The sequence below is a fragment of the Pleurodeles waltl genome, chromosome 7, assembly GCF_031143425.1.
Source record: "Pleurodeles waltl isolate 20211129_DDA chromosome 7, aPleWal1.hap1.20221129, whole genome shotgun sequence".
Lineage (NCBI taxonomy): Eukaryota > Metazoa > Chordata > Amphibia > Caudata > Salamandridae > Pleurodeles > Pleurodeles waltl.
In genome coordinates, this window is record NC_090446.1 from 933,350,824 (window position 1) to 933,367,883 (window position 17,060).

At 48.5% G+C, this 17,060-nt stretch overlaps 1 protein-coding gene across 2 annotated transcripts in view; it reads left to right on the forward strand.

Moving 5' to 3' along the window:
* The window catches only part of LARP1 (La ribonucleoprotein 1, translational regulator), a 547,470-nt gene that overhangs the window by 343,840 nt on the left and 186,570 nt on the right, over positions 1 to 17,060 (forward strand). For both annotated transcript variants that reach the window (XM_069199616.1, XM_069199617.1), the window contains exon 12: positions 7,898 to 8,021. In XM_069199616.1, coding sequence (XP_069055717.1) covers positions 7,898 to 8,021 — 124 coding nt within the window. The remainder of the gene's footprint in view (positions 1 to 7,897; positions 8,022 to 17,060) is intronic.

A 17,060-nucleotide genomic window follows, 5' to 3' on the forward strand; every position in this document is an offset into this window, starting at 1 on the left:
GGTTCCGGTCTGCTTGCAGGTAAGTACCCGCGTCTTCGGAGGGCAGACCAGGGGGGTTTTGTAGGGCACCGGGGGGGACACAAGTCCACACAGAAATTTCACCCTCAGCGGCGCGGGGGCGGCCGGGTGCAGTGTAGAAACAAGCGTCGGGTTCGCAATGTTAGTCTATGAGAGATCTCGGGATCTCTTCAGCGCTGCAGGCAGGCAAGGGGGGGGTTCCTCGGGGAAACCTCCACTTGGGCAAGGGAGAGGGACTCCTGGGGGTCACTTCTCCAGTGAAAGTCCGGTCCTTCAGGTCCTGGGGGCTGCGGGTGCAGGGTCTCTCCCAGGCGTCGGGACTTTAGGTTCAAAGAGTCGCGGTCAGGGGAAGCCTCGGGATTCCCTCTGCAGGCGGCGCTGTGGAGGCTCAGGGGGGACAGGTTTTGGTACTCACAGTATCAGAGTAGTCCTGGGGTCCCTCCTGAGGCGTCGGATCTCCACCAGCCGAGTCGGGGTCGCCGGGTGCAGTGTTGCAAGTCTCACGCTTCTTGCGGGGAGCTTGCAGGGTTCTTTAAAGCTGCTGGAAACAAAGTTGCAGCTTTTCTTGGAGCAGGTCCGCTGTCCTCGGGAGTTTCTTGTCTTTTCGAAGCAGGGGCAGTCCTCAGAGGATGTCGAGGTCGCTGGTCCCTTCGGAAGGCGTCGCTGGAGCAGGATCTTTGGAAGGCAGGAGACAGGCCGGTGAGTTTCTGGAGCCAAGGCAGTTGTCGTCTTCTGGTCTTCCGCTGCAGGGGTTTTCAGCTGGGCAGTCCTTCTTCTTGTAGTTGCAGGAATCTAATTTTCTAGGGTTCAGGGTAGCCCTTAAATACTAAATTTAAGGGCGTGTTTAGGTCTGGGGGGTTAGTAGCCAATGGCCACTAGCCCTGAGGGTGGGTACACCCTCTTTGTGCCTCCTCCCAAGGGGAGGGGGTCACAATCCTAACCCTATTGGGGGAATCCTCCATCTGCAAGATGGAGGATTTCTAAAAGTTAGAGTCACTTCAGCTCAGGACACCTTAGGGGCTGTCCTGACTGGCCAGTGACTCCTCCTTGTTTTTCTCATTATTTTCTCCGGCCTTGCCGCCAAAAGTGGGGCCTGGCCGGAGGGGGCGGGCAACTCCACTAGCTGGAGTGTCCTGCTGGTTTGGCACAAAGGAGGTGAGCCTTTGAGGCTCACCGCCAGGTGTGACAATTCCTGCCTGGGGGAGGTGTTAGCATCTCCACCCAGTGCAGGCTTTGTTACTGGCCTCAGAGTGACAAAGGCACTCTCCCCATGGGGCCAGCAACATGTCTCGGTTTGTGGCAGGCTGCTAAAACTAGTCAGCCTACACAGATAGTCGGTTAAGTTTCAGGGGGCACCTCTAAGGTGCCCTCTGGGGTGTATTTTACAATAAAATGTACACTGGCATCAGTGTGCATTTATTGTGCTGAGAAGTTTGATACCAAACTTCCCAGTTTTCAGTGTAGCCATTATGGTGCTGTGGAGTTCGTGTTTGACAGGCTCCCAGACCATATACTCTTATGGCTACCCTGCACTTACAATGTCTAAGGTTTTGTTTAGACACTGTAGGGGTACCATGCTCATGCACTGGTACCCTCACCTATGGTATAGTGCACCCTGCCTTAGGGCTGTAAGGCCTGCTAGAGGCGTGTCTTACCTATACTGCATAGGCAGTGAGAGGCTGGCATGGCACCCTGAGGGGAGTGCCATGTCGACTTACTCATTTTGTTCTCACTAGCACCCACAGGCTTGTAAGCAGTGTGTCTGTGCTGAGTGAGGGGTCTCTAGGGTGGCATAAGACATGCTGCAGCCTTAGAGACCTTCCTTGGCATCAGGGCCCTTGGTACTAGAAGTACCAGTTACAAGGGACTTATCTGAATGCCAGGGTGTGCCAATTGTGGATACAATGGTACATTTTAGGTGAAGGAACACTGGTGCTGGGGCCTGGTTAGCAGGGTCCCAGCACTCTTCTCAGTCAAGTCAGCATCAGTATCAGGCAAAAAGTGGGGGGTAACTGCAACAGGGAGCCATTTCTTTACACAAGCCCCCCCCAGCCCACAGGCCAGGAGACTCAGCCCAAGCTGGGAGAGTCTTCCTAGTCTGTCAGGCGAGGAAGAGTAGGAGAAATAGGCTGGTTAGTTGCAGGGCCTACTCTGCCTTACATCCTTCTGTTCAGGTCATTCCCTTTGGGGAACTGACCTACTTCCACAGTGATAGGACCTAGTCTGAATTGCCTCTTGTCTGCCTCTTCAATGTCTCCACCCATTCTTTCTATCTTGGTCTTAGAGGTATCCACCTCTGCTAACCTTATCTTGGCCAGGGTTACCCCTAGCTTACCCAGAGAGGTTACCCAGAGCTGGAGTAACCCCACCATGACCAATAGGGTCAGGGGGCCTAACTTGCTATTTGGCATGGGGTCAGACCACCATGCTAAGGATAGTGCAGCCATAAAGGCTAACACCCAGCAGAGGCCACTGACAGCTGTCAGTGCCCAGAACCACACCTTTAGCTCTTCACCTAAAAGGGAAGGGGCTAAGTTACAGGCTTCTTTGGGTTCAGGTTGCCTGTCTGCTGTATTGGAGTGGGGGGTTACCACATCTTGTAGTAAACACCCTTCTTCCACTCTTTCTTCTGTTAGCTGAGGAGCCACCCACTCAGGTTTAACAGTTGCCTGACTAGCCAGGACTTCTTGTGGGTCAGGTTGGACTTTATCAGGGCCATTTTTGGAGTTCTCCCCTACTGGAGCAGAATCTCCTTGGCTTGCTGTAACCTTGGCTAAAGGTTGTCCACCCTTCCTACTCTGTTTTCTTTTCTTCTTTTTCTGGGGCCTGCTTGCATTTACTGCAGAGGCAGGACTTCCAGAATCCTTGGGAGAGGACTGGCACTGGACCAGTTCCTCTCTTAAACTCTGACTAACCTCTGGGTAGTCATTTCCAAGGAGACAATCAAGGGGGAGGTCTGTACTGACTACTACCCTTCTCCAGCTAAGAGTGCCACCCACTTCTATGGGCACTAAAGCCACAGGCCTCTTAGTGACCCTGTCTAGGCTAACTCTTACCCTGGCAGTCTCACCTGGGATGTACTGGTTTGAGAGCACCAGCCTGTCATGCACAATAGTGTGACTGGCACAAGTGTCTCTCAGGGCAGTGGTTGGGATTCCATTCACCAGTAGGTGGTGGAAGTGTCTACTTCCCTCTGGAATCTCCAACTCACCTGTTGGGCCCTGTTTCCAGTTGAAGGCTAGGAAGACCTCCTCATCTGAGGAGTCATCTCCCATGGCTACACTGGTTACCCCTGGAATTTTGTTCTGGGGTTTGTTTTTGGGACAAGAAGTGTCCTTGGTGTGGTGCCCAGACTGTTTACAGTTGTGGCACCATGCCTTAGTGGCATCCCAGTTCTTACCCTGGTACCCACCTTGGTTTTGGGTTGTGTCTTGGGGCCCACCCACCTGTTCTGGTTTTTGGGGGCCTACAGAGGACTCTTTTTCTTTGTTTCTAGTGTCACCCACTTTCTCCTGGGGAGTTTTTGTAACCCCTTTCTTTTGGTCACCCCCAGTGGAAGTTTTGGTTACTCTAGTCTTGACCCAGTGGTCTGCCTTCTTTCCCAATTCTTGGGGAGAAATTGGACCTAGGTCTACCAGATACTGATGCAACTTTTCATTGAAGCAGTTACTTAAAATGTGTTCTTTCATAAACAAATTATAAAGCCCAACATAGTTACACACTTCATTTCCAGTTAACCAACCATCCAGTGTTTTGACTGAGTAGTCTACAAAATCAACCCAGGTCTGGCTCGAGGATTTTTGAGCCCCCCTGAATCTAATTCTATACTCCTCAGTGGAGAATCCAAAGCCCTCAATCAGGGTACCCTTCATGAGGTCATAAGATTCTGCATCTTTTCCAGAGAGTGTGAGGAGTCTATCCCTACACTTTCCAGTGAACATTTCCCAAAGGAGAGCACCCCAGTGAGATCTGTTCACTTTTCTGGTTACACAAGCCCTCTCAAAAGCTGTGAACCATTTGGTGATGTCATCACCATCTTCATATTTTGTTACAATCCCTTTGGGGATTTTTAGGATGTCAGGAGAATCTCTGACCCTATTTAAGTTGCTGCCACCATTGATGGGACCTAGGCCCATCTCTTTTCTTTCCCTTTCTATGGCTAGGAGCTGCTTTTCCAAAGCCAATCTTTTGGCCATCCTGGCTAACTGGATGTCCTCTTCACTGGGGTTATCCTCAGTGATTTCAGAGGTGTTGGTCTCTCCTGTGAGGGAACCAGCATCTCTGACTATTATTTTTGGAGTCAGGGTTTGAGGGACCCTGTTCTCCCTAGATAGGACTGGTAGGGGGGAATTGTCCTCCAAGTCACTATCCTCTTCCTCTGAGTTGCCACCCTCAGAGGGGTTGGCCTTTTCAAACTCTGCCAAAAGCTCCTGGAGCTGTATTTTGGTAGGTTTGGGGCCCATTGTTATTTTCTTTATTTTACAGAGTGACCTTAGCTCCCTCATCTTAAGATGGAGGTAAGGTGTGGTGTCGAGTTCCACCACAGTCACATCTGTGCTAGACATTTTGCTTCTAAAAGTTGGAATACTTTTTAAGAATCTACAACTGGTTCTAGAATCTAATTCAAACTTTTACAAACTTTTAAACTCTAAAAGAAATGCTAAACAGGATCTAACACAAGGCCCTAGCAGGTCTTTTAAGAATTTAGAAAACTTTTCAAATTGCAAAAATCAATTTCTAATGACAATTTTGGAATTTGTCGTGTGATCAGGTATTGGCTGAGTAGTCCAGCAAATGCAAAGTCTTGTACCCCACCGCTGATCCACCAATGTAGGAAGTTGGCTCTGTATGTGCTATTTCAAAGTAAGGAATAGCATGCACAGAGTCCAAGGGTTCCCCTTAGAGGTAAAATAGTGGTAAAAATAGATAATACTAATGCTCTATTTTGTGGTAGTGTGGTCGAGCAGTAGGCTTATCCAAGGAGTAGTGTTAAGCATTTGTTGTACATACACATAGACAATAAATGAGGTACACACACTCAGAGACAAATCCAGCCAATAGGTTTTTATATAGAAAAATATCTTTTCTTAGTTTATTTTAAGAACCACAGGTTCAAATTCTACATGTAATAGCTCATTCGAAAGGTATTGCAGGTAAGTACTTTAGAAACTTCAAATCATCAAAATTGCATGTATACTTTTCAAGTTATTCACAAATAGCTGTTTTAAAAGTGGACACTTAGTGCAATTTTCACAGTTCCTAGGGGAGGTAAGTATTTGTTAGTTTTACCAGGTAAGTAAGACACTTACAGGGTTCAGTTCTTGGTCCAAGGTAGCCCACCGTTGGGGGTTCAGAGCAACCCCAAAGTCACCACACCAGCAGCTCAGGGCCGGTCAGGTGCAGAGTTCAAAGTGGTGCCCAAAACACATAGGCTAGAATGGAGAGAAGGGGGTGCCCTGGTTCCGGTCTGCTTGCAGGTAAGTACCCGCGTCTTCGGAGGGCAGACCAGGGGGGTTTTGTAGGGCACCGGGGGGGACACAAGTCCACACAGAAATTTCACCCTCAGCGGCGCGGGGGCGGCCGGGTGCAGTGTAGAAACAAGCGTCGGGTTCGCAATGTTAGTCTATGAGAGATCTCGGGATCTCTTCAGCGCTGCAGGCAGGCAAGGGGGGGGTTCCTCGGGGAAACCTCCACTTGGGCAAGGGAGAGGGACTCCTGGGGGTCACTTCTCCAGTGAAAGTCCGGTCCTTCAGGTCCTGGGGGCTGCGGGTGCAGGGTCTCTCCCAGGCGTCGGGACTTTAGGTTCAAAGAGTCGCGGTCAGGGGAAGCCTCGGGATTCCCTCTGCAGGCGGCGCTGTGGAGGCTCAGGGGGGACAGGTTTTGGTACTCACAGTATCAGAGTAGTCCTGGGGTCCCTCCTGAGGCGTCGGATCTCCACCAGCCGAGTCGGGGTCGCCGGGTGCAGTGTTGCAAGTCTCACGCTTCTTGCGGGGAGCTTGCAGGGTTCTTTAAAGCTGCTGGAAACAAAGTTGCAGCTTTTCTTGGAGCAGGTCCGCTGTCCTCGGGAGTTTCTTGTCTTTTCGAAGCAGGGGCAGTCCTCAGAGGATGTCGAGGTCGCTGGTCCCTTCGGAAGGCGTCGCTGGAGCAGGATCTTTGGAAGGCAGGAGACAGGCCGGTGAGTTTCTGGAGCCAAGGCAGTTGTCGTCTTCTGGTCTTCCGCTGCAGGGGTTTTCAGCTGGGCAGTCCTTCTTCTTGTAGTTGCAGGAATCTAATTTTCTAGGGTTCAGGGTAGCCCTTAAATACTAAATTTAAGGGCGTGTTTAGGTCTGGGGGGTTAGTAGCCAATGGCCACTAGCCCTGAGGGTGGGTACACCCTCTTTGTGCCTCCTCCCAAGGGGAGGGGGTCACAATCCTAACCCTATTGGGGGAATCCTCCATCTGCAAGATGGAGGATTTCTAAAAGTTAGAGTCACTTAAGCTCAGGACACCTTAGGGGCTGTCCTGACTGGCCAGTGACTCCTCCTTGTTTTTCTCATTATTTTCTCCGGCCTTGCCGCCAAAAGTGGGGCCTGGCCGGAGGGGGCGGGCAACTCCACTAGCTGGAGTGTCCTGCTGGTTTGGCACAAAGGAGGTGAGCCTTTGAGGCTCACCGCCAGGTGTGACAATTCCTGCCTGGGGGAGGTGTTAGCATCTCCACCCAGTGCAGGCTTTGTTACTGGCCTCAGAGTGACAAAGGCACTCTCCCCATGGGGCCAGCAACATGTCTCGGTTTGTGGCAGGCTGCTAAAACTAGTCAGCCTACACAGATAGTCGGTTAAGTTTCAGGGGGCACCTCTAAGGTGCCCTCTGGGGTGTATTTTACAATAAAATGTACACTGGCATCAGTGTGCATTTATTGTGCTGAGAAGTTTGATACCAAACTTCCCAGTTTTCAGTGTAGCCATTATGGTGCTGTGGAGTTCGTGTTTGACAGGCTCCCAGACCATATACTCTTATGGCTACCCTGCACTTACAATGTCTAAGGTTTTGTTTAGACACTGTAGGGGTACCATGCTCATGCACTGGTACCCTCACCTATGGTATAGTGCACCCTGCCTTAGGGCTGTAAGGCCTGCTAGAGGCGTGTCTTACCTATACTGCATAGGCAGTGAGAGGCTGGCATGGCACCCTGAGGGGAGTGCCATGTCGACTTACTCATTTTGTTCTCACTAGCACCCACAGGCTTGTAAGCAGTGTGTCTGTGCTGAGTGAGGGGTCTCTAGGGTGGCATAAGACATGCTGCAGCCTTAGAGACCTTCCTTGGCATCAGGGCCCTTGGTACTAGAAGTACCAGTTACAAGGGACTTATCTGAATGCCAGGGTGTGCCAATTGTGGATACAATGGTACATTTTAGGTGAAGGAACACTGGTGCTGGGGCCTGGTTAGCAGGGTCCCAGCACTCTTCTCAGTCAAGTCAGCATCAGTATCAGGCAAAAAGTGGGGGGTAACTGCAACAGGGAGCCATTTCTTTACATTGGTGCACTTTAGGTTTCTGTCTTCAGCATTATTTGATTTTCTTAGTTTGAAACCTTTTGTATTTTAAAGATGTTATAACAAAAGGGCTCATAATACAGATGCCTTTATAATAGTCGCTCACTAATTTAACTAAATGTCTTAATTGTTGTCGAATTCTGAATTTTCTCATACTGATGTATTGTGCTCCTAGCCCCTCCTGGGCCAGAAGCTCCCCATATCTTGAATCTCCTTAGTCTGTAACAGTTAATTTCTACGTGCAGCACTTGGTCTTTTACTCTAGCTAATCAGTTCTTTTAAAGAAGTTTCCTCAATCAAGTCTAGTTTTTTTTCTTGTACTGAAGTATTATTTTTTTTATCATGAAGCAAGAAGTTGAGAATTTCAAGAAAGTTAACATGATCAGCCGGGAGCAGTTTGATACTTTAACCCCAGAGCCCCCTGTCGACCCAAACCAAGAAGTACCCCCTGGTCCACCGCGATTCCAACAAGGTAAGGTGCACTGTGTGGCTTTAAAATAGATGAGTGTTTTCTGTTTAATGCGTACCTCCTCTCCTCTGAATGAAATTTCAATTTTAGTTCAATATTATAATTTAAAAAAACTGTTTCTCTGAGCTGCTTAAATAGTGAAGTCAAGGGAATGTATGATTGTATCTCACGCTCTTTCTCCAAGCTGACCATCTTGGTATAGCACAAATACAGAAAGAACCAAAAGAAAGTCCTGTATCCTGTCATACGTTCTTAAATAGAAGGCTATATTCTAAAAGGGGTCTCCACTTTCTGCCTCAGTTAAAGGCTGCCTCTTTGTAAAGTTTGCCCCTTCATTGCCGAATAGCTGGGGTCCTTTACCATAATCATGCCTTTAACATGGTTTTGGAATTATTGTCTTGTGCATGAGGGATATGGAGCACAAGGGTGGATTGGTAAAGGATGGAATCCTGTTCGGCTGTGTGCATATGCAGCCTTTGATTGCCCTCCATCTCCCACCTTGTTCCTGAAAACCTTGATCCCAGTGGGTGTTGGAGGTCTTCTTCGTATTCCTTAGTTTCAGTGTAAATTTCCCCTGTCTGGGTCAAATTCTTACACCCTTTGTTGTGGCCATTTTCCTGGCTAACAAAAGTAGATGTGGGACTGGTTACCTGTGATGGCATATCACAGGTTACCAGTCCAGACTGGCATTACTGTGACCTGTGGGCTTAGAAGCCTGCAAAACTGGGCAGAAGCAAAGAGTGCTTCAGCAAAGCCCCACCCCATCATTGCCTCCAGTACTTGGTTTGTCATCTTGGAAGCATGCTGCCCTACTCACTTAGCAAAAGAGGACAACAAACTGGAGTGGAACCTTAGCTTGATTACCATTTTTCTCTGGTCTGCAGAAGTCTGCAAAAGCCTATCTCCTTGTTGCTGTTACCTTGAAAAGGAGCACCTGCTAAAGCGCTGGTCTGCACCTTCCAGGAGAGTAATCTGATCCATAGGAAGAAATGTACATACCCCAGCTCTCTGGGAAGAATCTACTTGTGATATGTTTGAACTGAACCTCTGAAAACAAACTGAGATGTTAATAACCTACCTGTCAAGGAAGAAAGTAGATTACCACCTGGGTCAGTGAGCTGCTCCTTTTCCCTAAAATGGTGAGTCTGCATAGTCGGTGCTTGAAGGATTACTTTGCCTCATCTGAATTAACATCAGAGTTACTACTGAGGAAAATGAAAATGGGACCAATATTAATTAGAAATACACTGCTGTTTTCGCCCATCAGTCTGTAAAAGTCTGGGTGGGCATTAAGGGTTTTAATCCCTTTCCTGGAAATATTTCTATTAGGCAGCCCCTCTGCTATTCACTGTCACCATAGAACTGCTGACTTCTCAGGGGATTTGAATTGGCACTGGAGAGGAGCAACAGTGTCTTTAAATGCAGAATTATGTACTTGTGGTCCTACATTTCAATATAGAAATTCGTAGTCCTAAAACAGGCTATAGTGCCAATTCCATTAAAGTTTCTTTAAAATAGAAGAAAAGGAGAAGCTTTATATTTTTAAAAAAACATTACAAATCAGCAGGAGCAGTGTTTTAAAACCTCCTTTACAAAGTCTTTTTACATTATTTTTAAAGTGAATGATAGGGAAAGATGGGCTTCAGCATCGTAACAGTGTGAATAGGGCACTGTCATTAAGAGCGTCTTGACTCCCATTGTCCCATCATGACCTGCAGGTGGCAGTTTGCTCAGTTCCTTTTTCGGGCTCCTGCTGACAGGATCCTGGAGCACAGCCCTGCCTTTTTAGGCTTTCTCCAAATATTTTTCACTTAGTTCTCACCAAAGTGATTCACTTGAAGTTCTTTAGGGCAAAGAGTATTTTTTGACATTTTCCGGTCAGGAAATATCTGTTTTTTTGGTTGTTGTTTTTTTTGTAAAATGCAATCTTTTTGAGAAGTGTCCAGAATGTGGGAGGAAAATGGCAAGCAAACACAGCTATATCTTCTGTTTGCCAGACTCATGGTCCCAAGCTGTCCCTCTTCATTACCCTCTTCAGGTACACTTTGAGAAAGTAAGAAATTTCACTTCACCTCCATGGCCAGATGGAGCACTGGAGAAGGCAAAATTCTCCGGATGTGGAGACTTTTGAAGGACGAGAAGATTGTTCCCTGTACCAGTGCCCTTATCTAGCACTGTGTGGACTCCTGCAAAGGGAAATTGAAAAGGAGTTGATCTGGTGAGAAGCGATATTCCTCCTCGGGGAGACCACAGATGTTGAGGCACCATTCAATGTTGCACTTCAGCGTTGACGTGGTTTAACATTGAGACATCATTCAACTTCTCTGACTTAGACGGAGTGGCTTTCTTAAATAAAAACTCAGACTTCCATCAGAATCACTCGGAATATTCAAGGCTCTGTTATCTGTCGAGACTGACCTCTCCAGTCCCTCATTCCTGTTTTCCCAACATCATGTCAGGCTTTGTCTGAATCCTAACACAGCCATTGTCTCCTTCATCACAACAAGCAGGTCCAATGGTAATCTACCACCCACTTCTTAGCCACCACAGTCACCTATTGTAGGAAGTTGGCTCTGTATGCACTATTTCAAAGTAAGGAATAGTATGCACAGAGTCCAAGAGTTCCCCTTAGAGGTAAGATAGTGGCAAAAAGAGATAATACTAATGTTCTATTTTGTGGTAGTGTGGTCGAGCAGTAGGCTTATCAAAGGAGTAGTGTTAAGCATTTGTTGTACATACACACAGGCAATAAATGAGGAACACACACTCAGACAATTCCAGGCCAATAGGTTTTTGTATAGAAAAATATATTTTCTTAGTTTATTTTAAGAACCACAGGTTCAAATTCTACATGTAATACTTTGCATGAAAGGTATTGCAGGTAAGTACTTTAGGAACTTTGAATAATCACAATAGCATATATACTTTTCAAATAAAACACATATAGCTATTTTAAAACTAGACAGTGCAATTTTCACAGTTCCTAGGGGAGGTAAGTAATTGTTCTTGCAGGTAAGTAAACCACCTACGGGGTTCAGATTTGGGTCCAAGGTAGCCCACCGTTGGGGGTTCAGAGCAACCCCAAAGTTACCACACCAGCAGCTCAGGGCCGGTCAGGTGCAGAGTTCAAAGTGGTGCCCAAAACACATAGGCTTCAATGGAGAAGGGGGTGCCCCGGTTCCAGTCTGCCAGCAGGTAAGTACCCGCCTCTTCGGAGGGCAGACCAGGGGGGTTTTGTAGGGCACCGGGAGGGACACAAGTTAGCACAGAAAGTACACCCTCAGCAGCATGGGGCGGCCGGGTGCAATGTGCAAACACACGTCGGGTTTCCAATGTAAGTCAATGGGAGACCTAGGGGTCTCTTCAGCGATGCGGGGAGGAGGGGGGGCTCCTCGGGGTAGCCACCACCTGGGCAAGGGAGAGGGCCTCCTGGGGGTCACTCCTGCACTGGAGTTCTGATCTTTCAGGTCCTGGGGGCTGCGGGTGCAGAGTCTTTACCAGGCATCGGGATCTGGGAGTCAGGCAGTCGCGGTCAGGGGGAGCCTCGGGATTCCCTCTGCAGGCGTCGCTGTGGGGGCTCAGGGGGGGCAACTCTGGTTACTCACAGTCTCTGAGTCGCCGGGGAGTCCTCCCTGAAGTGTTTTCTCCACAAGTCGAGCCGGGGGCGTCGGGTGCAGAGTAGCAAGTCTCACGCTTCCGGCGGGAAACGCAGTTGTCTTGAAGTTGCTTCTTTGGAAACAAAGTTGCAGTCTTGGGTGAACAGAGCCGCTGTCCTCTGGAGTTTCTTGGTCCTTCTAGAGCAGGGCAGTCCTTTGAGGATTCAGGGGTCGCTGGTCCTGGGGAGAGTCGCTGGAGCAGTTTCTTCAGAAGGGGGGAGACAGGCCGGTAGAGCTGGGGCCAAAGCAGTTGGTGTCTCCATCTTCTCTGCAGGGTTTTTCAGCTTAGCAGTCCTCTTCTTAGGTTGCAGGATTCTGCCTTGCTGTGTTCTGGGAGCCCCTAAATACTCGATTTAGGGGTGTGTTTAGGTCTGGGGGGTTAGTAGCCAATGGCTACTAGCCCTGAGGGTGGGTACACCATCTTTGTGCCTCCTCCCAAGGGGAGGGGGGCACATTCCTATCCCTATTGGGGGAATCCTCCATCTGCAAGATGGAGGATTTCTAAAAGACAGTTACCTCAGCTCAGGACACCTTAGGGGCTGTCCTGACTGGCCAGTGACTCCTCCTTGTTTTTCTCATTATCTCTCCTGGACTTGCCGCCAAAAGTGGGGGCTGTGTCCAGGGGGCGGGCATCTCCATTAGCTGGAGTGCCCTGGGGCATTGTAACACGAAGCTTGAGCCTTTGAAGCTCACTGCTAGGTGTTACAGTTCCTGCAGGGGGGAGGTGTGAAGCACCTCCACCCAGAGCAGGCTTTGTTTCTGTCCTCAGAGAGCACGAAAGGCTCTCACCGCATGGGGTCAGAAACTTGTCTCTCAGCAGCAGGCTGGCACAGACCAGTCAGTCCTGCACTGAACAATTGGGTAAAATACAGGGGGCATCTCTAAGATGCCCTCTGTGTGCATTTTTTAATAAATCCAACACTGGAATCAGTGTGGGTTTATTATTCTGAGAAGTTTGGTACCAAACTTCCCAGTATTCAGTGTAGCCATTATGGAGCTGTGGAGTTCGTTTTTGACAGACTCCCAGACCATATTCTCTTATGGCTACCCTGCACTTACAATGTCTAAGGTTTTGCTTAGATACTGTAGGGGATAGTGCTCATGCACCTATGCCCTCACCTGTGGTATAGTGCACCCTGCCTTAGGGCTCTAAGGCCTGCTAGAGGGGTGACTTACCTATGCCACAGGCAGTGTGAGGTTGTCATGGCACCCTGAGGGGAGTGCCATGTCGACTTACTCATTTTGTCCTCACCAGCACACACAAGCTGGCAAGCAGTGTCTGTGGTGAGTGAGGGGTCCCTAGGGTGGCATAAGACATGCTGCAGCCCTTAGAGACCTTCCCTGGCATCAGGGCCCTTGGTACCAGGGGTACCAGTTACAAGGGACTTACCTGGATGCCAGGGTTGTGCCAATTGTGGAGACAATGGTACATTTTAGGTGAAAGAACACTTGTGCTGGGGCCTGGTTAGCAGGGTCCCAGCACACTTCAGGCAAGTCAGTATCAGCCAAACAGTGGGGGGTAACTGCAACAGGGAGCCATTTTTTTACACAAGCCCCCCTCAGCCCACAGGCCAGGAGACTCCGCCAAAGCTGGGAGAGTCTTCCTAGTCTGTCAGGCGAGGAAGAGTAGAGGAAATAGGCTGGTTTGTTGCAGGGCCTACTCTGCCTTGCATCCTCCTGTTCAGGTCATTCCCTCTGGGGAACTGACCCACCTCCACAGTGATAGGACCTAGTCTGAATTGCCTCTTGTCTGTGTCTTTAATGTCTCCACCCATTCTCTCTATTTTGGGGTTAGAGGTATCCACCTCTGCTAATCTTATCTTAGCCAAGGTCACCCCTAGCTTACCCAAAGAGGTTACCCAGAGCTGGAGTAACCCCACCATGACCAATAGGGTCAGGGGGCCTAACTTGCTATTTGGCATGGGGTCAGACCACCATGCCAAGGATAGTGCAGCCAGAAAGGCTAACACCCAGCAGAGGCCACTGACAGCTGTCAGTGCCCAGAACCACACCTTTAGCTCTTCACCTACAAGGGAAGGGGCTAATTTACAGGCTTCTTTGGGTTCAGGGTGCCTGTCTGCTGTATTAGAGTGGGGGTTACCACATCTTGTAGTAAACACCCTTCTTCCACTCTTTCTTCTGTTAGCTGAGGAGCCACCCACTCAGGCTTAACAGTTGCCTGACTAGCCAGGACTTCTTGTGGGTCAGGTTGGACGTTATCAGTGCCACTTTTGGAGTTCTCCCCTACTGGAGCAGAATATCCTTGGCTTGCTGGAACCTTGGCTAAAGGTTGTCCACCCTTCCTACACTGTTCTTTTTCTTCTGGGGCCTACTTGCAGTTACTGCAGAGGCAGCACCTCCAGAATCCTTGGGAGAGGACTGGCACTGGACCAGTTCCTCTTTTGGGCTCTGACTAACCTCTGGGTAGTCATTTCCAAGGAGACAATCAAGGGGGAGGTCTGTACTGACTACCACCCTTCTCCAGCTAAAAGTCCCACCCACTTCTATGGGCACAAAAGCCACAGGCCTATCAGTGACCCTGTCTGGGCTAACTCTTACTCTGGCAGTCTCACCTGGGATGTACTGGTTTGAGAACACCAGCCTGTCATGCACAATAGTGTGACTGGCACAAGTGTCTCTCAGGGCAGTGGCTGGGATTCCATTCACCAGTAGGTGGTGCAAGTGTCTACTTCCCTCTGGAATCTCCAACTCACCTGTTGGTCCCTTCTTCCAGTTGAAGGCTATGAAGACCTCCTCATCTGAGGAGTCATCCCCAATGGCTACACTGGTCACCCCTGGGATTTTGCTAGGGTTTTTTTTTTTTTTTTTGGGACAAGAAGTGTCATTGGTGTGGTGCCCTGTCTGTCTACAGTTATGGCACCATGCCTTAGTGGCATCTCAGTTCTTACCCTGGTACCCACCTTTGTTTTGGGTTGTGTCTTGGGGCCCACCCACCTGCTCTGGTTTTTGGGGGCCTACAGAGGACTCTTTTTCTTTATTTCTAGTGTCACCCACTTTCTCCTGGGGAGGCTTTGTAACCCCTTTATTTTGGTCACCCCCAGTGGAAGTTTTGGTTACCCTAGTCTTGACCCAGTGGTCTGCCTTCTTTCCCAATTCTTGGGAAGAAATTGGACCTAGGTCTACCAGATACTGATGCAACTTTTCATTGAAGCAGTTACTTAAAATGTGTTTTCATAAACAAATTATAAAGGCCAACATAATCATGCACTTCATTTCCAGTTACCCAACCATCCAGTGTTTTTACTGACTAGTCCACAAAATCAACCCAGGTCTGGCTCGAGGATTTTTGAGCCCCCCTGAACCTAATCCTGTACTCCTCAGTGGAGAATCCAAAGCCCTCAATCAGGGTTCCCTTCAGGAGGTCATAAGATTCTGCACCTATGCCCTCACCTGTGGTATAGTGCACCCTGCCTTAGGGCTGCAAGGCCTGCTAGAGGAGTGACTTACCTATGCCACAGGCAGTGTGAGGTTGTCATGACACCCTGAGGGGAGTGCCATGTCGACTTACTCATTTTGTCCTCACCAGCACACACAAGCTGGCAAGCAGTGTCTGTGCTGAGTGAGGGGTCCCTAGGGTGGCATAAGATATGCTGCAGCCCATAGAGACCTTCCCTGGCATCAGGGCCCTTGGTACCAGGGGTACCAGTTACAAGGGACTTACCTGGATGCCAGGGTTGTGCCAATTGTGGAGACAATGGTAAATTTTAGGTGAAAGAACACTGGTGCTGGGGCCTGGTTAGCAGGGTCCCAGCACACTTCTCAGTCAAGTCCGCATCAGTATCAGGCAAAAAGTGGGGGGTAACTGCAACAGGGAGCCATTTCTTTACACCTATACTAGTGGCATCTACACCAGGGAACTCTAGATGTCGCTTCTGTCATAGCAAACTTGTAAAGAAATGGCTCCCTGTTGCAGTTACCCCCCACTTTTTGCCTGATACTGATGCTGACTTGACTGAGAAGTGTGCTGGGACCCTGCTAACCAGGCCCCAGCACCAGTGTTCTTTCACCTAAAATGTATTGGCCTGGAGTAAGTCTTTGAGTGTGTTCCTCATTTATTGCCTGTGTGTGTACATCAAATGCTTAACACTACCCTCTGATAAGCCTACTGCTCGACCACACTACCACAAAATAGAGCATTAGAATGATCATTTTGCCACTATCTTACCTCTAAGGGGAACCCTTGGACTATGTGCTTGCTATTTCTTACTTTGAAATAGTATATGTAGAGCCAACTTCCTACACTCACCATCAAAAGAGCAGGAGTTTACTCCCTATACTTCCTTATTCTCCAAAAAGACAAAACACTAAGACCAATTTTAGATCTCAGGACATTAAACCTGTTCATCAAATCAGAACATTTCCACATGGTCACACTACAAGATGTAGTTCCCTTGCTAAAACAGGGAGAATACATGGCAACACTGGATTTAAAAGATGCGTATTTCCACATACCCATCCATCCATCTCACAGGAAATACCTCAGATTTGTCATACATGGCAAACATTACCAATTCAAAGTATTGCCCTTTGGAATAACAGCGCCCAGAGTATTTACAAAATGTCTCGCTGTAGTAGCAGCTCATATAAGGAGACATCACATGCACGTATTCCCATATCTCGACGATTGGCTAATAAAAGCCAACACAACACCGGTGTCAGTCACAAGCAATATGTAATAGATAACCTACACAAACTAGGGTTTTCAATAAATTTCCGAAAATCTCACTTGCAGCCATCCCAAATACAACAGTACTTGGGAGCCACACAACACTCCGAGCAATTGCCACTCCAAGTCCACAAAGAGTTCAATCATTTCAAACTATAGTGTCAAGCACACAACCAACCAACCAGTACACAGGTTTGTCATGAAACTACTAGGCATGATGTCCTCATGCATAGCTGTTGTCCCAAACGCACGGCTACACATGCGTCCCTTACAACAGTGCCAAGCAAAACAATGGACGCAGGCACAGGGTCAATTTCAGGATCTAGTGTTGATAGACTGCCAAACACACACTTCGCTTCAATGGTGGTGGATCCCTGTAAATTTGAACAAAGGGCTGCCATTTCAAGACCCAGTGCCTCATGCCATTATTACAACAGGCGCTTCCATGATTGTGTGGGGAGCACACCTCAACAATCACAATATACAAGGTCAATGGGACAATCAACAAAAACAACTACACATAAATCACTTAGAACTACTAGTGGTCTCCCTAGCACTAAAAGCTTTTCAACCTCTCCTAGTCCACAAACACATTCTTGTCAAAACAGACAATATGACAACAATGTACTATCTAAACAAACGGGGGGAAGGGGGTGTGAGACACTCGTCACAACTATGCCTCCTAGCACAAAATATTTG